The 18,590-nt window shown below is 49.5% G+C and overlaps 8 protein-coding genes across 8 annotated transcripts, besides 1 other annotated feature; 4 read left to right on the plus strand and 4 right to left on the minus strand.

Moving 5' to 3' along the window:
* Positions 1-18,590: part of a sequence feature (contig 1.7 1..773302(-1)) that runs on past both edges of the window.
* Positions 460-1,035, minus strand: ANIA_00492 (uncharacterized protein; the record flags this gene model as incomplete). Its single annotated transcript, XM_653004.1, has 3 exons — positions 460-515; positions 598-665; positions 734-1,035. The coding sequence occupies 3 exons, from the start codon at positions 1,033-1,035 to the stop codon at positions 460-462; spliced, it is 426 nt and encodes a 141-aa protein (XP_658096.1).
* On the minus strand, positions 2,039-4,404 carry ANIA_10082 (uncharacterized protein; the record flags this gene model as incomplete). Its single annotated transcript, XM_653003.2, has 5 exons — positions 2,039-2,439; positions 2,532-2,558; positions 2,875-3,172; positions 3,308-4,025; positions 4,148-4,404. 5 exons carry the CDS (start codon positions 4,402-4,404, stop codon positions 2,348-2,350), a joined length of 1,392 nt encoding a protein of 463 aa, XP_658095.2. The 3' UTR covers positions 2,039-2,347.
* ANIA_10095 (uncharacterized protein) lies at positions 5,238-5,598 on the minus strand (the record flags this gene model as incomplete). The annotated part of the gene is made up of 2 exons (XM_050613385.1): positions 5,238-5,448; positions 5,501-5,598. 2 exons carry the CDS (start codon positions 5,596-5,598, stop codon positions 5,238-5,240), a joined length of 309 nt encoding a protein of 102 aa, XP_050469205.1.
* On the plus strand, positions 6,526-8,789 carry ANIA_00490 (putative CTP synthase). Its single transcript, XM_050613386.1, has 9 exons — positions 6,526-6,716; positions 6,777-6,784; positions 6,831-7,000; positions 7,047-7,084; positions 7,131-7,194; positions 7,242-7,246; positions 7,305-7,317; positions 7,366-8,039; positions 8,089-8,789. The coding sequence occupies exons 1-9, from the start codon at positions 6,564-6,566 to the stop codon at positions 8,713-8,715; spliced, it is 1,752 nt and encodes a 583-aa protein (XP_050469206.1). The 5' UTR covers positions 6,526-6,563; the 3' UTR covers positions 8,716-8,789.
* Positions 10,494-12,563, plus strand: ANIA_00489 (putative MFS multidrug transporter; the record flags this gene model as incomplete). The annotated part of the gene is made up of 4 exons (XM_653001.1): positions 10,494-10,670; positions 10,730-11,224; positions 11,293-12,060; positions 12,345-12,563. 4 exons carry the CDS (start codon positions 10,494-10,496, stop codon positions 12,561-12,563), a joined length of 1,659 nt encoding a protein of 552 aa, XP_658093.1.
* Positions 12,760-13,476, minus strand: ANIA_10094 (uncharacterized protein; the record flags this gene model as incomplete). Its single annotated transcript, XM_050613387.1, has 2 exons — positions 12,760-13,008; positions 13,086-13,476. The coding sequence occupies 2 exons, from the start codon at positions 13,474-13,476 to the stop codon at positions 12,764-12,766; spliced, it is 636 nt and encodes a 211-aa protein (XP_050469207.1). The 3' UTR covers positions 12,760-12,763.
* ANIA_10081 (TauD/TfdA family dioxygenase) lies at positions 15,189-16,428 on the plus strand (the record flags this gene model as incomplete). The annotated part of the gene is made up of 3 exons (XM_653000.2): positions 15,189-15,285; positions 15,395-15,926; positions 15,993-16,428. The coding sequence occupies 3 exons, from the start codon at positions 15,189-15,191 to the stop codon at positions 16,426-16,428; spliced, it is 1,065 nt and encodes a 354-aa protein (XP_658092.2).
* Positions 17,255-18,253, plus strand: ANIA_10098 (NADP-dependent oxidoreductase; the record flags this gene model as incomplete). The annotated part of the gene is made up of 1 exon (XM_050613388.1): positions 17,255-18,253. One exon carries the CDS (start codon positions 17,255-17,257, stop codon positions 18,251-18,253), a length of 999 nt encoding a protein of 332 aa, XP_050469208.1.

The following is an 18,590-nucleotide window of genomic DNA, read 5'->3' on the forward strand; positions in this document are numbered from 1 at the left end:
GAAGTACTGGATAGGCTAGTTACTATTAGATACAGTTGCTGCTTCTTATCTTCAAATATTAAGTATAGCAAACAAGGTATGTAGCTCAAAACTCCAAAAGATGATAAGAACCTGCAGGAGGTTCTGGTAACGGAAGTTGCACAAGCTCATCTCCTTCCTAACCTGTTTCCTATGCTATAATCCTTGGAAAGTAATAGAGTATACACTGGGAAAGCAGCGTCGAGTTTCACAAATGCAAGCCAGAATGCATATTGAGATCAATTTCCTACTGCATTTCAGGGAATAAAGCCTCCTAAGTGTCCAGTAATTGGCCAGCGTTCAGCAAATTTAATAGGCATTCTAAATTGATCTTAAATCGGTGAACCAGGCTTTCAAATCCGCCAAAGGGGAGGAAGAAAATCAACATTCAGTATGTTGTAACTAATGCACATTTCTAGTACCTTGCGCAGAGGGCAGAGTCTACCTGCGGTGGATTGAGACAATCAGAGCACCATTCCCTTCTGCAGCGTTAAACCCTAATCAACCCGCCCAGTTAGTCCGTCAACCCAAATTTAGGCAAAGGTAATATGAATAAGAGCGCAAAATGGGAAAACTCACCTCCAACGTACCCCTCAGGCGTGGTACAACTATCAATGATCCTCTGAGCACCCTTCGCAACATCCCGACTACACATGGAGGTCAGTCTAAGCCCATGCATCTCTTCATAGCCAGGCTATCACGCAGGCGGGCGTACCAAAGTGAACTCTCACCACCCTTCCCCGTCCTACTCCCCGTGATCACAGTATCGCCGGCTTGACAGAAGACAGTCTCGTCGCCGCTAACGACGCAGTCATCGGTGCTCTTAGTCAAAAGGTAGTCGACGCAGGCTTGGGCTTCCGATACGGGACGGTAGAGGCCGCCATCATTGTTGCAGGTGAGAGCTATGCGTTTCGAGAGGGGTTCCGTGGGCGTAAATGTTGGGAAGGCAAGGGTTGTGCTGACGAGCCCGAGAAGGGCTGTGAAGTACACAATAGAGATGGGGGAGGTCGAGGGCATTTGGCAGTCGCTGTTAGTGGATGCGATGGGTTGACGGTCACTTTTTCTGAGATTGATGCTGGGATGTTTGGGCCGTTATAACGAGGAATTGGGAGTCCAAGACCCTTTTTTGAGCTAGATATGGTGGAATATACCCTGCCATATATTTGTGTCGGCTTTGACCCGAAGTGCTGAGTACATAGCCGGGGCGCAGTAAACAAGCTTAGGGGGGCAGTGTTGTTGTACCCGAAAGACCTTTCAAGCCGTATATAGATTGTCGTAGTCTTTGAAAACTCGTAGCAATAGGAACCAGCTCACATTCTCATGTGGGTATGAGCCATAGACTAAGAATGCCTAGCATGAATGTAAAGCTTCATAGTGAGGCTGGAGTGGTAGATATGCTGGCCCAACTCCTACTCATTTCCAAACGTGTTATTTTTAGCTTTCTTCACGGGCATGAATCTCCAGCGCTGCTAAGCCTCAGTCTCAACGCCGACTACTGCTGATGGCGGCCAACCTCTCGGGACTGTGCCTGGAATGAGCGGATATCAACTTATAAGCATCGTTCCATCGACATTTTCGATCTGATTACACGCCGACTCATTGACCTCTAACTTATCTGCGAACGCAACCTGCGTGCATATGCCTGATGCAAAGCATAGCAAACATAGGGCAGAGGTGTTTTTGATTGTGGCTTAGATTGGCTTACTGTGGAACTGGAGATCGGCCAGGTTGGGGGCCAAAACTGTATAGACTGTATAAGCAGTCCAAATGGGGATAGATCTCACTCATGTTCATAATCAGAGGTCGTAGCATATGAGTTCTAGTTCAATCAAAACTCAAAATAAGTTCAGGTTTTTTGGGGGCTTGCACGGCTGAGTTCTCTCCCTCGAGGGCTTGCTATTTTAGGCTATATTTTTGAAAATATACCATACGATTTCTGACTAATAGATCTAGTAATCACTAAAGACTATACCAGGCTTTACTAAGTAGAAGTACTTTAGATCATATACTAGTAGGCTTCTGTAACAGGTATATGTAAAAATTCTCTATAAAAAACTATAACACGGCAAGGGCAGATCTCCCTAGGCGCTAGTGTATATAGGCCTCAGGTACAAAGACAACTGGTCATTCCAATCAGTTTGCATCCAGCCCTATATTGCAGCGAAGGGCAGGTGAAGTGGCATTATTTATTCTCAAGTTCTGCCAAAGGTGGATCAGGTGCAAAAGTCTGGATTAGATTGGTACTTGTCCAGCGAGAAGAAAAAATTACCCTAAATCCAGCAGGGTATAAATACAGCGACATAATAAATGTTGGTCGCGAAGTCGCAATTCAGGTTCGGCCGGGCTCTCTACTGTCAGATGATGACTCGGAGGCCATGTTTGCGCCCCAGCCTAGCGCAGCAGACTCAAAGGACGTCGTGCCTAGAGCGCCAGTATGCTTCGCGTATATACACGTGATAATTGTCTCACGCGTAATGGTTTGCGGGGTCTGAGACAAGTGATCTAGTACTGACGGGTGAGCTCTCCACTCTCATCCTGCGCTATGATGGATTAACAGTATCTGCCCCTAATACGGTTCGTATCATTTCCTGACAACCAGGCGCCTTGACCCTCAATCTGTTGCGGCTCCCAAATGCGGGGAAAGCAGGTCATTTAAGACAAATCCGAAGCACTCTTTACTCTAGCCATTCAGGAACGGGTGTTCCATCAGCTCGCCGGCTGTTTGCCTATCTTCCGGATTCCAAGCAAGCGCACGGGTGATGAACGACAAGAAGGCTTGTCTTTCCTTCTGCTCCAAGTACATGATAGAATCTTCAAGTTTCCGCTCCGGTATTAGATCGTTATAAAGAAACTCACCTGCCACAACAATAAGATTAGTGGGAAAGCAAGGTAATTGTGGATCTGTTCGTTTACAATTTTCATCGAAGAAAGGCCCATTGAAATACTCTCGCCCGTTCCTGCAGAGCTTGCCTGTCTCATTCTTGATAGGATTAGGCCAACTGATGTCTGCCATAGCATGCGACTGTGCTAGTAACTCTTTCGGCGGGGGGCCAAGTAGTGCAATCATTTCCGCTAAATGTGTTTTGGGATCGTAACGGCCTTGACTATCATGCACATGGAGGAATAGTTCGGTGTTCTCGATTATATCCCACGCCTGTTACAGAATGGTCAGTTGTCGCAAAATATAAGGTATCCTGAAAATGATACAAATGAAACTAAGATGTCCGCTTTGATTCCCGCGCGAAGCACAATAAAGGTGTTGAATGGGCCTGGAGGTGGGGATTCATACCAAAACGCCGATATTCCATATATCCGCGCTGAAACTCCATGGGCAGCCAAGAATAACTTCAGGCGCACGGTAATGGTCCGGCTGTATTGGATGAGAACCAACTGTTTCGTTCCTCACTTGACCCTGGTGATCACTTTCAGAGCGAGCTGCTAACCCAAAGTCAACAATGTTAGGGAGCATTTTCTGAAGCTCTCCCCAATTCAGGGACCCGAAATCATTGTGACAACGGTAGATGGTACGTCCGCTCGTCGGATCAGTCTTGCATTGCATAGGCATATTGGTGGTCTGTTCCTTGACAAAGTTGAGGAGAATGTCTTGGTTCGCGAACGTTATCAAAATATTGTCGAGCTTCAAGTCTAACTGGAAAAAAGTATCAGTAATCCGCATAGGAGTGATGATGTTAAGTGGAGAACTGAGGACAAAATACTCGCCAGTATGTACAACCCTGCATTCTGAGTGGAGATAGTCAAGACCTGCAAGAAGAATGAGAAGGTATGCCTTTGCGATTGAAAGGGGGAGCCTCCAGTCAACGAAACGTTTCCGAAGTATCCAAAGGGGCTCCCGCATTGGTTCATATGCTAGACATAGATGACTCCCATCTGGACCAGTCACCTCGAAGCTATCCAGGCAGGTTCGGATGATACCACGGCCGTGGTGTATGGGGCTTTGTCGGGATATATGTTCTTCGATATCGCGCTCATGATAAGCATCGAGAGAGCTGCGGTTATTTATTATTTTTAGTGCTACAAAACGGTCGGGTTGCCAAATGTATCTAAATAAAATATCCGTCTGTTAGCGGGTGTTTATAATCGCAGGGAGCATGATAGAGATCATGCCTACCTTTTTAAATCCTTCGCCAGCCATACGGTTGAACGTGTTCCCCAACCAATCTTCACCAATAGTTGATAGTGATTGGCAAGTATCTCTCCTGGCTTAGCAGGGTAGACATGTTTCGGGTTGTAACCCGGACAGGCCTCTTCGTCAATAACTTCGTGCTGGGGAACTGGAGAAGCAAACTGAGACGGAAATTGAAAAGGTTTGGAGTGAAGGAAGAACGTCCGCTTTATCATACGATTCAATGGCCGCAAACCGATCATCAAGATGAATAGCAAGCGCGTCAAGCGTAAGGACGAACGGGTTTGGTTGCTTCAGTGGAGCTCGCGGAAAAAAGGGGATGATGTGTTCTGCTAAAGGTCTCCTGGTTAAGCTAACCAGAAAGAGGATGACAGCCAGATATATCTGTGGTAAGAGTACCCGGAAAGAAGTCTGGGTTTATATTTGTGGATGAGTTGAAGTAGTAAAGGGAAGAGAAGAAACGCTGCCGTTCTGGGTGATGAGGTAGCGGAGTCTTTAGAGAGCATTGGCATGTCTTGGCGATGTTTGGACTAATCTAATCTGGTATGAGAAACCCAAATGGGGTTCCAGTTCTGAGAGCTGACATCGGCTTAGGATGCGACTGAAACTTTATATATTCATACACTGCTCTAAATCATTGCTGTCAACGAAGTGTGCTGTCCAATATCTAGAGAACAATAAGCCATATTAACGATTGCTACTATTTCATACAGACAGAAGCTGTTCTCATAATAGCTATAAATCTCTATGCAGACTGCAGATAGGATATTTAGACCTTCGATTTAATGATTCCGTTGCAGATATTGTCACATGACCTACTTCAGCGCCCGTACCTGGCTGGCCACCTCCCGATAGTCCACAGAACGTCCCGTGCGACACATTGATTGGCGGGGCATACTGCTATCCGATGCTACCTGCCCCTGGGTCGAGCTCGCCTAGTCCATCGTAAGCTAGATATAGATAGGCCATGTCGGCCATCCAATAATGACAATTGTCCGTCCCTTTCCACATTAATCTGTTCCTTCCCGCCCGGCAAACATGTGCTTGTTCCGGATTGACGTGAGAATAAAACAGCTCATTTGACAATTACTTCGAAGCACTGTCCTCCTTCGGAGCGTTCGGGTCGGCGTCGACTTTGACCTCGCCATATGTCTTCGAAAACTTGACAATACCGTCGGGATAAACATGCGAGTACAACACGGTTCTGTCCCTCAATGTCATTTATGCCAAGAGAGATCGACGCAGGAAATGGGTCCCCGGTTTTAGGCGTTGGATGAGGGTCTCCGCTATTTTTGTAGATGGGCTTTGAATATTATGAGAAGTAGAGGATGGACTTACTGGACCTTTCCGCTGTCAACTTTGCCGGCGAGTCCAGGAGCCTCATCTACTGCTTTTTCTGTGGTACGCTCAACCCAGGTGGCATCGACGGTTGTCATTTGAGTTCCTTCAGCCGTCGGGCAGTGGTCGAAAATGCTCTCGACATTGTAAATGGTGGTTGGGCAACTTCAGAATTAGAATCGGCGGAGGGAGGTCAAGAAAAGATTAAACAGCAGAGAATTTAAGGTTTATCCGTATCTAGGGATGATTTGAGCTCATTCTATAATTGCTTTATTGGACACGGTCCCTCCCCTTAATGCCTCATCAGGGAGGAGCGATGGTTCCTAGGTCACGAGTCTAGTGAATTGCCAGCAGTGAGTCATGTTCCTGCCTTATTGATAAGCAGTTGTTCTTCAAATTGAAAGCATGACTCTGACAGTTTTTTGCAAGGATCTTATCAGCCATTTAGTCACTGTAGCTGATGAAGGCTTAGGCTAAGTTTCCTTCGCGCTCTGTTGATAGATTATGCTTTCCAGTTTACCGCCAGCGCAATGTTATTTTTGATGAGTTGCGGAGTCAGCGCATCAATATATTGGGTCGCTTATAATGATCACAAATCATTGTATTTCTATAAATCATTGTACTGCTATGTCCCTCGTCAGTAAGCTTGAAGCTCTATGTAGCCGGGAATCAATGCGGACCATATTTGCTAGAGCAGTTGCAAATATCTATTAGCGGCGCGGCCGACCATCCAAGAGTTTCAAGACATGCCATTGTCCATTATGGTTTATAATGAATGCCTGGGCTGGAGTCCAAATGCATAAGACTGTTTTCTTCTAAGAAATTTCACTGATAAACTAACAGGGCCAAATACTGAATTTGAGGTGAAGTGATCTGATGAGAGCCTCAGGCACCATTACCAGAGCGGCAGCTCCCCACTTGAAAACAAAAAAGTTCTGCCGCTGTTTACAGGCGGTGAGCAAATCCGTGGTTATCACGCCCCGCGTATCGATTTTTTTTTTATCTCTTGCTACCTCCCTGGTATTCGCCAGGCAGGCCGCCATTGAGTCTTCCATTCGCCAAGATGAAGTATGTTCTGGTTTCCGGTGGCGTTATATCCGGTGTCGGAAAGGGTATTATCGCAAGCAGTACCGGGCTGCTGCTGAAAACTGCTGGTTTGTCCGTCTCGAGCATCAAGATTGATCCCTACTTGAATCCCGATGCTGGGCTTATGAACGTACGTACCCATCTCGCGTGTGACTTGAGGCGCTGCTGATCATGAATGATTGTTCTTTAGCCCTTGGAGTACGTCCCCGTCATCCCATACCGACTGCGTAACTGACGATCAAAGGCACGGAGAATGCTTCGTCTTGGACGATGGAGGTGAAGCCGACTTGGACTTGGGGAACTACGAGCGGTACCTTGGTGTCACACTCGGGCGGGACAACAATATCACTACCGGCAAGATTTACCAACATGTGATTGAGAAGGAGCGCCGGGGTGACTACTTGGGAAAGACGGGTACGTGGTTCGGCGTGTTTGTGGCTGACGGAGCTGACCCGGCTAGTGCAAATCGTGCCGCATCTTACAAATGAGATTCAAAATGTCAGTTTCCGTTCATCGGTATATCGGGCGAGGTTAACAATGGCAGTGGGTTGAACGAGTTGCTCGGGTTCCTATTGATGAGTCAGGACGAGAGCCCGACGTCTGCATCAGTATGTATTTCCCACAATTTGCGAGTATCGCTTGCTGACGAATATAGTCGAGGTAAGCTACGACGAAGCCATGACTAAGCGTTGACTAACTAAGGCCTTCTTGCGTGCAGTTGGGAGGAACTGGTAAGTGATCTGAGACCAATCATGAGGGACGCCACTAATATCGCACAGTCGGAGATATCGAGAGCGCACCCTTCGTTGAGGCAATGAGCCAACTTCAACGCCGCGTTGGAAAGGCCAACTTCCTTCAGATCCACGTCAGCTACGTGCCTTTAATTGGCTCAGAGCAGAAGACGAAGCCGACACAACGAGCGATTAGCGATGTGCGAAGTGGTGGTCTCAGGCCAGACCTGATCGCCTGCCGTTGCGAGACTCCCCTTGAGGAGATGACCATCCGCAAGATCGCCGGTACCTGTCAGGTGGAGCGTGATCAAGTTGTCGGTGTCCACAACGTGCCCTCTACTTACCAGGTGCCTATCCTTCTGGAAAACCAAGGGTTCCTCAACACCATCAAGGATCTTCTTGAAATTCGGAACTTGCACATTGAGCCCAAGTACGTGGAGCTCGGCAAGTCCATGTGGCACAAATGGCACGGTTTGGCCATGAGCCAAGACCATGTCTTTGACACGGTCTCGATCGTGCTTGTTGGCAAGTACACAAGTCTGCATGACTCATATCTGAGTGTAACAAAAGCGTTGGAACACGCCTCTATGCACTGCCAGAAGAAACTTAACCTCATCTGGGTGGAGTCGTCTCATCTGGAAGAGGACCACCAGTCTATAAATCCTGCCGAGTATTACAAAGCTTGGCACGCCGTTTCCACCGCGGACGGCATTCTTGTTCCGGTAAGTCACACATGGTTGATCAGCATCGATGATAACTAACATTAATTAGGGTGGTTTTGGCCAGCGCGGTACTGAAGGCATGGTCAAGTGTGCCGAATGGGCGCGTACAAAGAACGTCCCTTTCCTCGGAATCTGCTTGGGTCTGCAGGTCGCCGTCATTGAGTACGCCCGCAACGTCTGCGGTATGACCAAGGCCGACAGTGCCGAGTTCAACGAGGAATGTGAGCAGCCGGCCATCGTCTACATGCCGGAAATTGACAAGACCAAGATGGGTGGCACGATGCGTCTTGGAAAGCGCCCTACCATCTTCCAGGAGGGCACCGAGTGGTCAAAATTCCGCAAGCTCTACGGCAACAAGAAGGAGATCTGGGAGCGCCACCGCCACCGCTACGAGGTCAACCCCGATCTCGTGGAGAAACTCGAGGCGGCTGGCCTGTCGTTTATTGGCAAGGACGAGACCGGCAAGCGGATGGAGGTCATTGAGCTTAAGGACCACCGGTGGTATGTTGGTGTCCAGTTCCACCCGGAGTACCTGAGCCGCGTCATCACGCCCAGCAAGAGTTTCCTGGGTTTCTTCGCGGCGGCTGCTGGTTGTCTTGACGAGATCACCGAGACTTTCCAGGGAGCACATGACCTTAGCCATCTACAGGTGCGGCCCAAGATTGAATCAATTTAGCGATTTCGTTCTGCGCTTTATCACTAGATTGTCTGTTTGGAGTAATTCGGCTAAGTCTACGCAACATAGATAGAAATGAATATATGAATCTCTTATATGATGTGCTGGTCATAAGGGCAGTTACTTTGGGCGAGATTTCTTGCATCGTGTAGCTACGATGCAACTCGTGACGAGCGTTGTTACTCTACGCAGGTGACAGAGTTAGGTGGCCAGTTTCTAGCTAGAACGAATGCGCATATATCTACAACATTCAACACAAAGAACATTAGACTCCAATAAACCGTTCTGTCTGAATCAGAAGCGCGCTTACAGCATCACAGTGGTACCCAGCTCAAAAGCTCATATCATATAACAAAATCCTTCCCGTCACCCTCCACCCTCACCCTCCACCCTCTTTACCCTCCTACCATCCCGATAATGTATAGCTTACAGCCCGTTGTTCTCGCAACCTCCCTTCCGTCCCATTCTCGCCAAACTGGACCGCTGACAGATACGTACTAACAGCGCCTGTCCCTCACAAGATATCAGTAGCCTACGTGTTTCAAGGGCTATCCGGCGTTTTCACACTTGGCTAGGCATACTTACGGAATGCCTTGTCAAATTTATCAGCAACACGATGGGCAAAGCAAAAGAAGTGCACTGCGATTGCGACAGCATTGGTGCAACGTTCACCAATACAGTTGATTTATCCCATTCTTGAGGCTAGCCTTGTACTTCGCGGGTTTATAGGAGTAATTTGACTTAGGGCTAGGTTGGTTTCCTTACCAATTCTGGGCTGCAAGTGAAGTTTCTATGTACGATTGCTGGCTTAGGACCGGATACAGATTATGCAGTCAGAAAATCTGTAGTTACAGTTGAATCAACAATCTCGAACAAGTCATATACAATATTGGTCAGGGACAGGCCTTTGGGCTCGGCGGAAATTGCTTATACCAAGTGGAAGGACAAACAGTGCCCCCGACAACTATTCTGTCTTGGTCCAGATACAGGTTTTCCCGCAAGACATAATGGAGGCAAATGCAGAAAGGAGAAACGGTAATCGCGTGTAAGGTCGGGCCTCTGCGTTTTGTACTTTGATGGTCAAAATGATGATGAATTGTTGACTTGCGCCACAACAGAACTGCTGCGGGAGGTACTTGAGCCAGTAGGGAACCCAATTTAGTAGGTTGGCGCTCAATCTAGTAATGACAAGACGTTCACCTAGACAAGCAAGACGGCGCCGGCGAGAGTCTCAGTGACATGGGCAAGCTCATCCTCCGACCATGCTTATCTCGCTGAGGAGAAAGTCGTCGTAAAGGCCACGAGTCAGGAACCCCTGCCCAGCCGTGGCGGACGAAACAAGCCATATAAGCCTTGTCAGCACTACTTCAGGCGTAAAAGGTCCCGGAAATCCCATCGGCAATTCCAGCTCAGCAAGCCTCGGAATAACCCCGTTCTGCCCAGCCAGCCAAGCACAGTTTGCAGAAATGCTTGATCAAACTAAGAGTCGGCACTGCCAGACTGCCCTTTACCGGGGGTGCCGGCATTGCCAGCGGTGCTCATCTACCGGGCAACGTCACGATCTCCACTGCCAGCGCTGTCAGCGCCCGGATAGGAGGATTGTCACACGCTAACCCCGGGACTTTTATGCACTACTTATCTCCAGACTCGACTCCATGACCCACATTGGGGATCCCCCCGCGTGACCCATTTTGGGGTTGAGGCGATATAGAAAGGAGGTGGTCCTTTGTTTGGGGTTGAGGGCGGATAAGCAAGTCCACACTTGAACAAGAACCACCATGGAGAAGACACAGCCCGCCTACGTGGAGGAGGCAGGGAATGGAGCACATACGCCCCTCGAGGGTGCTCTGACGGAGCAGCACCAGGCATACCTTTTACAGCGCCATGGGACGCTGGATCTCGACCCCTTGCCGAGCATGGACCCGGCCGATCCATACAATTGGCCTTTGTGGAAGGTCAGCCCTACCAGCCCTGCAAAATCTACAAGTCAATTCGTTCGCCTAACATAGGACAGAAAGCAACAAACCTAGCCCTTGTCGCCTTCCACGCCTGCATGGGCACCTTTACAGCGGCCGCGATCATCCCAGCCTACACAGAAATTGCCGAGGCGGTCCATGTCTCCATCCAGCGCGTCTCCTATCTCACTTCGCTTCAGATCGCCATCCTCGGCGCCGCGCCGCTGCTCTGGAAACCCTTATCCCATCGTTTCGGCCGCCGCCCGATCTTCCTCATGTCTCTAGCGCTCAGCTGTGTCTGTAACATTGGCTGCGCAAAGAGCCCCGACTATGCGTCCATGGCTGCGTGCCGCGCGCTGGTGGCGTTCTTTATCTCTCCGGCCATGGCTCTCGGGAGTGCGGTCGTGATGGAGACATTCTTCACGCAGCAACGGGCGATGTATATGGGAGTCTGGACTGTAATGGTGACCCTGGGGGTGCCGATTGGCCCGTTTATCTTTGGCTTCGTGGCGGAACGGGTCGGGTTTGTCTGGATCTACTGGGTGCTGGCTATTGTACGCTGCTCGCTTACCTCTGGACTGTTGCCATAAAACGATCAGAAACTGACTTCTCTCCCATACAGACTAACGGCATTCAATTCATCCTCTATGTCTTTTTCGGCCCCGAAACCCGCTACACAGGCCCTTCGGCCTCCCCAGTCAAACACCAGTATCTGAACCTAGCTCGCATCGACTCGACCCCTTTCACGCTGGCTGAGTTCTTCCGTCCGTTGTCGCTGTTCGCCAATATTCCTGTTCTGCTATCCGCAGTCGCCTACAGCATGGTCTTCCTCTTCGCCTCCGTGCTCAACTCGGTCGAAGTCCCACAACTCCTGCAAGAGAAATTCGCCCTCAACGCGCAGCAACTCGGCCTCCAGTTCCTCGGGCTCATCATCGGCTCCCTCCTCGGCGAACAGATGGGCGGTGTCATGTCTGATCTCTGGATGAGCCGCGCAGGACACTTCATGCACAGAACCAAAAATGCCGGCCGTCCCCCACCCGAGTTCCGTCTCTGGCTCAGCTACTTCGGGTACCTGGTTACTATTGCCGGCATGGTTGTCTTTCTCGTCTGCACTGAGCATTCCCCCGAGGGACAGTGGCGGGTCGCGCCCATTGTAGGGACTGGGGTTGGGGCGTTCGGGAACCAAGTTGTTACAACCGTGTTGACGACGTATGCGGTCGACACCTATCCGCAAGATGCCGGTGGTGTAGGGGTCTTTATCAATTTTGTTCGGTCGACGTGGGGGTTTATCGGTCCGTTTTGGTTCCCGTCGATGTTTGAGAGCGTGGGCGTTGCAAAGAGCTCGGGGGTCGTGACGGCGCTGATTGTCGGGTGTAGCTTTGCGCCGACGGTATTCTTGCATATAACAGGGAAAAGGTGGAGGTCTGAGCATTGAAATATGTAGGAGCTACTCAATTGGGGATGGAAGTCTGTTCTAAACTCTGAAAATTCAGCTGGGGCTGTTTTATATACCCAACGATGATAACACTACCCTTCCGTGACAAACTGATGGAAATCAGTGATACGTAGACGACTTAGTCTGCACTCTAAGCGCCTCTATATAGATACCCTGACCATAAGAGAAGACAAAGGAAATGAGATGAAATGAAACGCATTAGACTCTCAAATCACCAGTATATCCGCAGCTTCCTTCAGAGTTTCCTCGGTATGCCTCCAGACAGCTCTATCAGCCCCCTCCCCCAAGTACTCCCGCAGAACCGCCGACGTAGCCCTAGCATTGCCCTTCCAATTCAGAAGATACGCACCACCCCCCCTCACCCTGTCTATCCGGGTTGCCGTGTCCACGTCTTCTTTCCCATTGCCCTCCTTAACCGGATACAGGCGCAAGCATAGATGGAAAAGGTGCCTCTCCTCACACTCCGCCAAATTAACACTAAACGGCCACATCAGCGGCCAAAATAAGTGATTATATGCGGCAGCCACGGATCCTGGAAAGCTGTTGGTGTAGATCTTTGTACCCACGAGACCAGGGAATGCGTGGATGAAGGTGACTTTTAGGTGCTTCTTGGCTAAGTGGGCCATCGACAACGAGGTCATTGTAATGGAGTGTTGCAGGCATTTAGTAGGGAGAAATTGTGCTTTAGGTTGAGGTCATCCAAGTTTATGCCGTATTCAAAGCCACTACCGTGAATGGATACCATCCTGCTAGGGATAGAGTTTGGCCCTGGTGAGGTGGAAGGTTCAAGTTCAGATTCAAGCAAAGGGAGGAGATTCTGGATGATTCGCATGCGGGCATAGTAGCGCAAGGCGAAGAGGCGATCAAGTTCTTCGGATGTCTCTAATCCATTATACGTAACCAGGATTCCACATAAATCATACACATCTTAATCGAATAGGGCAGGATTAGCGCACCACCCCTCCTCCTAAAGGGAATTGAAATCCCGCCGGGCGTCATGAACAGAGAATCCAATTTCCCTTTTCCTCCCTTTTCGCTCTCTATGACCTTCTTACAGACGCTGTCCACGTTTCTGATGAGCGAGACATCCGCTTCGATGAAAGTAAACCGTGCTCGCGGGCTTATGCGCTGCAGTTCAGACAGGACTGGTTTCGCGCGGTAGGCGCTTCGTCCGACTATATATACCGTTAGCGCTTTGCCTTCTGTGTGCCTTGTCAAAGCGCGTAGAGTATAGAGGCCGATTCCGCTTGTGCCGCTGACGAAGAGGGCGGTTATCCCTGCAGAGTGAGAAGTAGAGGGGATCGAGCGGAGGGCTGCATTGGAGGAACGGACGAGGTTAATGGGGACCATCATGGTGTGATAAGAATACAAAATCAATTGACTGTGTTGAGACGAAAGACAGATGGGAGTTATGGGGTATTTGGAGGTTGGTTTCATGCTGTCGATTTGAGCTGCGCGTTGCGATTGACTCAGTACCCAGGTGTGTTGTATACTTCCGCCGATGGACTTGGACTGTAAATGGACTAGGCTCGCGAGATCCCTGTCAGTGGAATCGCCTCGAGCAACAATAAGGCAATATTTAGCTACTATTATCCAACATATCTGTGCCTCGCAGGTCTTTATTGGTAAGGTTGCTCGGCCGGATCGGATCGGTCTGTATCACCTGGCTGGGCTGTACAGTATGAAGCAGGCTATTTTTCTTTATTGGAGGCTCGGGAGAGGTCGGAGCTTTTTACGGGCGCTCTACGCAGGTCAGAAAGCAGTCTACTGCGTGGGTCAGTTAAGCGAAGCAGGCAAGCCAGGAGAAGATCGACTATGGCGAGAATCAATAGAGTTGGTAGGGATTTGAGGCGGTCGAAGGAAAGCCTGGTTATGGCACATCTCCCACATCCTTCTCTCTCGTCAAACATATGTTAAATACTCAGACTATTTCACGGAGTTTTCAGAGGGTCTCAATTGCCCTTTACTCAAATCCTTCGGCTCCATTGGTACTTCGACCTAGATCTACCGGGTACAGAGTTCTCTGTACGTATTAACCTGTGCCGTATATGTAGTCTAGCCGTACATGCCCTCTAAGGATATACCAGATCTGCTTTTCAATTAGTTGCACCTCGACGATTTTACCATGGTATATTTAAGTCAGAGGACAACCAATCATGTTATAACACGGAGAATGCAAGAAGTAGTTACATTGCCTGCAGTTGCGCGAGACCGAGTCATGATTATGATCAGGGGTCTACTGCGAATGATAGTAAGTCAGCGTTTTTTTCTTTCTTCATTTACAATGCCAAGTATACTTGAATTCTAGATGAGGATTAGAATTTGTTTTGGATCTGCTGCCGAAGGTTAAAAGATATATACTAGGGCTGCTTGGTGGCATACTGTGGGGATGGGGTATATTCGCGATCAGGGCTACGGTTCTCTTGATCATCGGTTCCCTACTATAGCGCGTCTTGGGAGAAGCATTAGTCTCTAAAATGTGTTTTCGAACCGTGCACGAGATTGCTATTAACATAACTAGACGAATTAACATAATTAACATAACTATACGAACTTTACCCTCTGACTCCACCGCAGTCACGTGTGATCCACTAAATTCGCAGAATGCAATATACACCCATGATGTATCCTACCATTACGTTTTGGCATCTATAGCAGCTAACTTGCTGTTGCTTGCCCTTACTAATAATATAATTTATAATCTCTAAGTACAGGCAATTAGAATCACCTATGATTATAGCATATTCTTTACGAGCTTCTCTACCTAACAAGTTCATAATTGCTATTATATATATTTGGATTTGCTGTGACAGTTAGCAGGGCGCCGGAAACGGCTCTGGGAACTGGTTTTCTTATATAAAACTAATTATTCTCCGATCCAAATCGATCAGATAAGCCGCACGATAGTGATACCGATACCGATACCGTACCGATAACGTGCGTCGGCGGATCCCGCAGCGGGACTGCCCGGCCGACTGTTACACAAAAGTATCTATAAAAGCGATAGACACCAACAGGGACCCAGATTCCAAATAGGCTGTCTATATATAAAGATTTACACAATGCCAGCCATCACTGTTAAGCCACTAACACCGCCAGCCGGGTCTGCAATCGACTTCGGTGCCGTCATTACAGATGTTGACCTGGAGCATTTGACTGGTACCTCTCTCCCTCGAGCACCCTTTGATTTATTGTGTACAGGTACTAAATGCAATGACAGACGGAGACTTCTCCACGATACGCTCAGCCCTGTACACACACCTTGTAGTCGTGCTCAAAAATCAACACCAACTCACCCCTAAAGCGCAATATGAACTCACCCGCCGATTCGACCCATCCGCTACACAGTACGGCCACGGCAAGACCCTTGACGCAAAGCGTAGCATCCTTCACCCAGACTTAAAGACTATCCCGCACCAGCCACAAGTGCAAGTCATCGGGCACGGATTCATTGACTCGTACGAGGGGTTGGAGAATATCACTCTGAAACACCCGCACCACCGCACATTCCACCGCGACCCGATCCCGCAGGAGGATGATTACGATTCCACGCGGTTTTATAGGTGGCATATTGATGCCGCTCTGTATGGGCTCAACCCGCCAATTGTGACAACGTTACTTGCCGTCAAGGTGCCGGGGGGTCGAAGACAGACCGTGCGATATGATGATGGCTCCGGTGAGACGATGGATGTGCCGCTGGGCACAACGGCATTTGCCTCGGGAGAGCGGATGTTCGAGCTCCTCTCAGAGGAGGATAAGGAGTTTGCGCTGAGTAGCCGGGTCGAATATGCACCTCATCCGTGAGAAACCCACCCTTACAACAGCCCACAATGACAGCCAGCTGGATCAGACGCTAATAGCAACAGATACATTTGGATGTCCCCAGCCCGCTCGCTCCCGACTGGCCTCGGCCTGCACAGTGACGATCTCGAACTCCCGCTCTCGGAGCTCCCGCCCATCGACGAATCCGCCATCCAGATCCTTCCCATGGTGTGGAAGAACCCCGCCACGGGGAAACCAGCGCTGCAGATCCACCCATCCGCTGTGCGCAAGATCCACTGCGGTGATGGGACTGTCATAGACGATCTAAAGAAAGTCAGGGAGATCGCGTATAAACTGCAACGGCCCGCTATTAGTCCGCAGTATGTGTACGCGCATGACTGGGAAGAGGGGGATCTGGTCCTGTTTCATAATCGTGGGGTGCTGCATTCGGTGGTCGGTGCCTTTGGAGAAGGCGAGGTCAGGTTGTTTAGGCAGTGTAACCTGGCGGCAGGGGAGGGAGTTGTGCCGTATAGAGAGTAGTTAGTAGTATAGGGATGGACAAATGGTATTATATATAGACGAATAAAGAGATAGACATAGATGGAATACAGATATATCAGTGCCATTCAACTATAGAGACGCTGAAGCTGTGCTGATTTGTCTAGATATTCCGTCAGAGCTTAGGTAGAACATTTACTGTGCCCTAATACAGGAGAGTACGGGAAGCTGGACAGTACTTTGTATGATAAGCGTGGCTTGAAAGTGTGCATGCAATTCGCAACCAAGCTGAGTGTAACGGGTAGAGGGACGAGACAGGCAGCCTTGTTTTTTGGTTACAGAGGACGAGCAAGTGAAGAATAGGTAGCCAAAAGCCCTAAGATAGCGTCACGTGCCTAACGGGTTTTGGGAGGGCTTTCCGACAGGGACGAATACGCACCTGCAATCTGTCGTTTATCGTCTGTCGTCAGTGTCATCAGAGGGCCAAAGAGAAATAGATTACGCGGTAACACTATTTTGAATAATACCATTTAGAGGATAGCATATTGCATGCTCACACTGATTGCCGGGTTCATAGTAGTACCCTGGTGGATAGCCTATTGCGGGCTTGGCGCGGACCTTGCCGGTAAGCCTCAATAGCCTCAGGCCGGGACCACCACTCGCAAAGTCGCTACAATATTCATCTCAATAGGTTCGGGTTCTGACGAGACTCACTCATGCTTTTAGTGTAAAAAAGTATAAAGTCTTCCAGCTGGTCCGCTCTCTGTTCATCCTAGCATCATTCGGGCTACAGAACCGAGGAATACGCGGCACATCTATTTATTCAATTCTACTCAAACTATAACAATATTTCACATCAACCATAGTTATGAACGCTCAAAGCCTTCCGACCTCAATCCGCGCCCTCCTGCAAGCCTCTCCCACATCACGCACGGTAACGCTGGTGCAGCGCCCGGTACCGTCCCCGGATCCCTCGAAGGATGAACACCTGATCCGCGTGCACGCCGCATGCCCCTGCGCTGGCGAACTCAACTGGCCCACAATGGTCGCCATTGACAAAGAGATTATCACCTGCAATGACGTCGCGGGAGTTGTCGTTTCTGCCCCACCCAGCTCCCCCTTCCAGCCAGGCACCGAAGTCTACGCGCGCACAAGCTACTGGCGTCCTGGTGATGCGCGAGACTACACGATCGCAACGACGGAGGAGCTTGCGCATCGGGCGAAAAATCTCTCGTGGGTGGAGAGTGCGGCGGTGCCGCTTTCGGCTGAGACGGCGTGGCAGGCGTTCTTTACGCATTCGGGAATCGGGAAATTCGGGAGTGAGGAGTGGAAAGGGAAGAGGATCCTTGTTACCGCTGCGGCGGGGGGTGTCGGGGTCTGGCTGGTGCAGATCGGGGCGTTACTGGGCGCGAGAGTTGTTGGGACTTGTGGACCGAGGAACAGCGAGTTTGTGAGGGGCTTGGGGGCGACTGAAATTCTGGACTATCACAGGACTGATTTCAAGGCCTGGGGACTGCAACCGGAGAATAAAGTCGATTTGGTAGTTGACTGCGTGGGTGGGAAGGCGCTTGAAGATGCCTGGTGGACGCTAAAGGACAACGGCACGATTATTGGGATTGTGCAGCCGCCGGAGCAGAAACGGCCAGAGGATTTAGAAGTAACTGGTGTGACTGACAAGTTCTTCATTATGTCGCCTAGTGGAAAGGACTTGGAGCAGGTCACGAAATTTGTGGAGGAGGGCAAATGTTGGCCTGTCGTGGACAGTGTTTGGTCTCTAGAGCAGTTTGAGCCTGGGTATGAACGATTGGAGAGCGGGCATGCGAGGGGAAAAGTTGTGTTTGATCTAATGTTGAATGTGCGGAAATGATTGCTTTGTTTGTGTCATATTTCTTTCTAGTTCTATGCGTCTTATAGCAAAGCAGGATGGTTAGGAGCTGTGCAATGTTAGTTGTGTGACCTCGACGTTGGCGAGCCCCGGTAGACAATATCGAGAGCATGAGAAGGGCGGTATAGCACAGGCACTGCTTACCCAGTTCCCAAACTATCCTGACTTCTTGCAAGATCCCAAGTATCAAACCTTCTCTCCTGTCCACTGCCGTGGCCACGTCTCTTGGCCTCGAACGCTCTTATCACCGCACCCCTATCAACCCCACTCGCAGTTGTCAAATTCCGAACGAGATAATCCCCTTCTTTATGCCTTGCTT

Source organism: Aspergillus nidulans, chromosome VIII (genome assembly GCF_000011425.1).
Source record: "Aspergillus nidulans FGSC A4 chromosome VIII".
NCBI classification, from domain to species: domain Eukaryota; kingdom Fungi; phylum Ascomycota; class Eurotiomycetes; order Eurotiales; family Aspergillaceae; genus Aspergillus; species Aspergillus nidulans.